The sequence below is a fragment of the Mustelus asterias genome, chromosome 2 (genome assembly GCF_964213995.1).
Source record: "Mustelus asterias chromosome 2, sMusAst1.hap1.1, whole genome shotgun sequence".
In the NCBI taxonomy this organism is placed as follows: domain Eukaryota; kingdom Metazoa; phylum Chordata; class Chondrichthyes; order Carcharhiniformes; family Triakidae; genus Mustelus; species Mustelus asterias.
This window is the reverse complement of record NC_135802.1, coordinates 89,324,886-89,329,688: the sequence shown is the minus strand read 5'-3', so window position 1 is coordinate 89,329,688 and position 4,803 is coordinate 89,324,886. Positions and strand designations below refer to the sequence as shown.

At 37.2% G+C, this 4,803-nt stretch overlaps 1 protein-coding gene across 1 annotated transcript; it reads left to right on the top strand.

Moving 5' to 3' along the window:
- The first annotated feature begins 423 nt into the window (after nt 1-423).
- Nucleotides 424-4,463, top strand: sostdc1a (sclerostin domain containing 1a). The gene is made up of 2 exons (XM_078238418.1): nt 424-675; nt 2,113-4,463. The coding sequence occupies exons 1-2, from the start codon at nt 456-458 to the stop codon at nt 2,559-2,561; spliced, it is 669 nt and encodes a 222-aa protein (XP_078094544.1). The 5' UTR covers nt 424-455; the 3' UTR covers nt 2,562-4,463.
- The last annotated feature ends 340 nt before the right edge of the window (nt 4,464-4,803 follow it).

The window sequence follows — 4,803 nt, the reverse complement described above, 5'->3', positions numbered from 1 at the left end:
TTTATTTTGGATTGATGTAGAGCCATTATGACAGATGTAAATAAAGATAAATGGGATTACAATCGGAAGCATGATTGCTTATTAAAATTAATAGTAATACATTGTGTATAAAACAAGTCATGTAAATTTAATGTATAACTTTGGAAATTCACCATATGCCAGATATGACTGAAGGGTTCTGTCTCTTTAAGGGGCGTTACAAAGGAAATATTTCACCATGTGAAACAGGAGAAGTGTGAAATTTGAAACTGACATGATTTGCATATACCACACTTCTACGTGTGTGATCTGCCCTGCTATTGGTTACTAGAATGTGTGTCTATGTTTCCATTCTCAAGCTACACTGTTTCCACTTGAATGAATGCCAAGGAGCTTTATAAAAAGGGAGGCACAGAAAATCCTCGTTAAAATCTGCAGTGTTACAACCTGGTCTTCGTTCTGAGAGCTCAGAAGCCATGGTCTCTCAGTCATTTGATTGCACTTTCTTTGTGATAGCATGCATCTTTTTCAAATGCTGCTTTGCTTTTGACAAGGGTGCTGAACAAACTAAAAATGATGCGACAGAAATATTCTACAACCACAAGGTACTACAACATGATAATCCAAGTAATTTAACATTAAATCAGGCAAGGAGCGGAGGACGGCAACCAAATCCTTCAGATTTGAATCTTAATGGTATGTTTTTTATGCTTTAAAGAATATTCTCTTTGCTTTCAAAGTGTTTTTTTTGGTTATAGGCATGCCTAACTAATAGAATGATATTGTTAAAGTCAAAAATTACAGGACTTTATTTTTCCATAAATTAACTGTTAATCTTTATACACAAAAGTGCAAAGTTACATGCTTGTATCATGTAGTTCATTGTTATAAACATATAGCATAAGTAAACATTCGTATTCTTAAGAATAAATATCTTCATACACTGAAGTTTATTTAATCAAACAAAAGTTTATGGTTCATCAAATCATGTATGTAAAAAGGGTTTAAAAATTAATTGAATGAGAACTAAGAATATAAGCACCAATTTTGTGTTTGAAAATGTAATCACAGATTTTGCAATGTACAGTTTCCAGGGAATTCCACTGAGATCAAAATTTTAAATCTTTCTCTGACTCTAAAAGACATAACTGTTATACTTATTTTCCTTGAGGTTTTTCAATCACAAACCATCTTTTGGGCAGGTTTGTGAGATTGATCAATGTGCAAAGATTTCAAGAAGCACTTCAATGTTCAGCTAGTTTTTAGTTACAGTTACTAGGATTACATGTGCTATCATGTCGGCTAAACTTGAAATCAACCTACCAGTGCATTGCCTTCAAAGGGGCCGACAGCATATCTGCTTCTGCCACAGATGTTGGCAGAATTTCAGCGAATTTATTCCAAATTGAATGTGGTGTTCAAATTCGAGATTAATGTGTCAATGTAAGCCAATTCAAAAACAGCAATTGTCGTGATTTATCATCAGAGCTTTCTAAATTTGATTAGTTTTTTCAATGATGTACATTTATATTAGGGTAGGCCACACTCAAATTAAGTCATTTCTTAAAGACAAATTGGCTAGCTCATGCAAAACGCACTAGGCAATAGAAAAGCAGGATCAAGAATACGTATGCATAGACTTGTTATTAAAGTATTTTTCTTTGTGCCTTTAATAACTTTCAAAGTAGAAAGAGCTTGGAAAATAACAAGTAAAATACATAGCAAGCCAAACCAATGCTTGACATTCACCCCACATTCCAAAAATCAGTTAAAAGTTTCACGGCTATTTGGTTACAAGCCAGTCTTGGGTATTTGAAACAATATATGAAAAATATGTCTTTGTACTTTTAAAAGGTCTCAGATTATTACAGAACAGATTTTTTAAGCATTGCCCTATACATAGATCCACAAAAAGTAAATGTTTGCTCTAGATTTGATCATGAGAAAAAGTCTTGAGTTTTAAAGCAACACCACTCCTGAAAAATTTACCGTTTGAGATACATGATGAAAATTCTCAAGCAATTGAAAATTTTATGCTTAAGATTTATAATGGCTCTTACAATTGAATTTTGATTTGAGGTTTATATTGTAAGCAAATTCTATGTAAAATTTAATGTGTTCTCTGAAATTTAGATCAATCTCAAGTTGGCTGTCGTGAGCTGAGGTCAACCAAATACATTTCTGATGGTCTGTGTACAAGTATTAATCCAGTGAAGGAATTGGTGTGCGCTGGGGAGTGCCTACCCGTGCCAGTACTTCCCAACTGGATTGGAGGTTATGGCAGGAAATACTGGAGCAGGAGGAACACACAGGAGTGGCGCTGTGTGACTGACAAGACTCGTACTGAGAGGATTCAACTGCAATGCCAAAGCGGTGGGACACGAACCTACAAAATCACCATAGTTACTTCATGCAAGTGCAAGAGATATACACGACAGCATAATGAGTCAAGCAAAAGTAATATCGAAGAGGCATTGCCAACAAACAGAAGAAGATCCAGAGGCAAAAAAAGATCCCGTAAGATGCATCGAGAGCAAACCAAGCTTAAAGTAAACTGGCATGAATTGGAAGATAAACAGTGATTTTGTTTTTCATGTGTCACCATATGAACTGTACTGTGCAAAAGTGGACTTCCTTTGTTGGTGCTCTGCATTTATTAAAACACGTTTATTCCATATGAGTTAGGTAAGATTAATTAAAGAAGGATTAGTGCTATGGTCCAGCAGATAAGTATTAACCATCAGGACTCCTGAATGAAAACATGTATGCTCAGGATCCTGGATATATGTTTTCAATAGCATTCCTTACTGTGCACCTTTCATTTAGAAATGGCTTTGAAAAGACAGTGGCACCACTTTTGGATATCTAATTGAACAAATGTTTATTAAATGGATGTAGAATAATTAAGTTATTCAACAATGATGAAAATAAATTTAGATTACAGTTCCCACTGATTGGATAAGTCAAGCTTGGAATCATTTTGGTTCCAATAAACCTGGTGAATTGTATATTTCATCAAATTAATTGGTATCAGTTTATGTATAATAGATATATTTGGACAAAATTCTAATCTGCCTGGGACCCCATATATATTACCGTAAGTATGTTATTCTTAAGTGCATTTATAAATGCGCATTACTGGATTTATCTTTAATGCAGAACAAGAGGTAGTGCAAGGGTATGAAGTAAATACATCTGGTCAACCTGCACTCTCCCAGTAGCAACCTGTATCCACTTCTGTTCTCCACACAAAAATAAAGTTCATTAATACCTAAACAACAAAGCCCTCAACTTTTAATACAACAAGACCCAAATGTTTATTTAATGGATGAGAACTATATGAGCCAATTCTCTTATTAATTCTGATTAGCAGATATATATTCCACAGTTAAAAGAACATTTGTTATATATTTATTTTTTCAATATAACATGTAATCCATACAATGCAGGAGGCCATTCAGCGCATCAAGTCTGCACCGACTCTCCAACAGAACTTAGAATCCCTACAGTGCAGAAGGAGGCCATTCGACCCATCAAGCCTGCACCGACAACAATACTACCCAGGCCCTATCCCTGTAACCTCACGATTCACCCTGCTACTCCCCCTAAAAGTAAGGGGCAATTTGGCCTGGCCAATCAGCCCAGCTCACACATCTTTGGACCGTGGGAGGAAACCGGAGGAAACCCGCGCAGACGTGGGGAGAACGTTCAAACTCCACACAGTGATCTGAGGCCGGAATCGAACCCGGGTCACCGGAGCTGTGAGGCAGCAGTGCTAACCACCATGCTATCCCATGCATTTTACCCAGGACCATCCTCACACTCTATCCTCATAATGCCATGTAATTCTCCACTAATCCCCCTAACCTACACATCTTGGGACACAAAGGGGCAATTTTAGAATGGCAATCCACCTTACTTGCACATCTTTGGAGTGTGGGAGGAAACCAGAGCACCTGGAGGAAACCCATGCAGACGTAGGGAGAACGTGCAAACTTCACACAGATATGCCCAAGGCTGGAATCGAACCTGGGTCCCTGGTGCTGTGAGGCAGCAGTGCCACCCTTATAGTTATTTAATAAGTTACCTTTGGCGAATGAGAATTATTCAGCATTTTTAAAATGGTTTTTATCATGCATCTAAAAATATTTTCAAGTTTTTTAGTTGGCGATCAGAACATAAATGTAGAGAATGTAGTATAAACTTTAAACAGCTAATAGCATTCTGGCTGTTCAGAATTCCAAGCTTTATTTTAGGCTTTTTTGCTGCAGGGTTTGAGGAGTATGAAAAACTCTAAAATTAGCTTTACTTAATCAATAAATGAAACGCAAAGGAGTTTTATCTTCTGTAGAAATCCACCACTCTGGTTTCAACTATTTTTTGTTGTATTTTAATGTCTTCCACTGATGTAACGTACTTTCTTACAAGAATAAAATAATGGGAAATTAAGCAATAAAGTCAAAGCTTCTCTGTCTATTTCAACTATACTATCTGTTATCATTTTAGAGATCATATCAATTCCATTCTGATTTCGAAGAGTTGTACTCCCTTTGGAAAAACATGAGAGGGATTTTCAAGTCCTCAGGCTGGATTTTCAGATCCTGCTGAGTGCAGGAACAGCAATTCCCACTCACATGAAGAAAGGGCTTGGGGCTCCGAAAGCTTGTGTGGCTTTTGCTACCAAATAAACCTGTTGGACTTTAACCTGGTGTTGTTAAACTTCTTACTGTGTTTACCCCAGTCCAATGCCGGCATCTCCACATCACTGCAGGAACAGTGGCAGGGGTGGTGGGGTTGGCGGGGGGGGGGGGGGGGGGGGGTGGG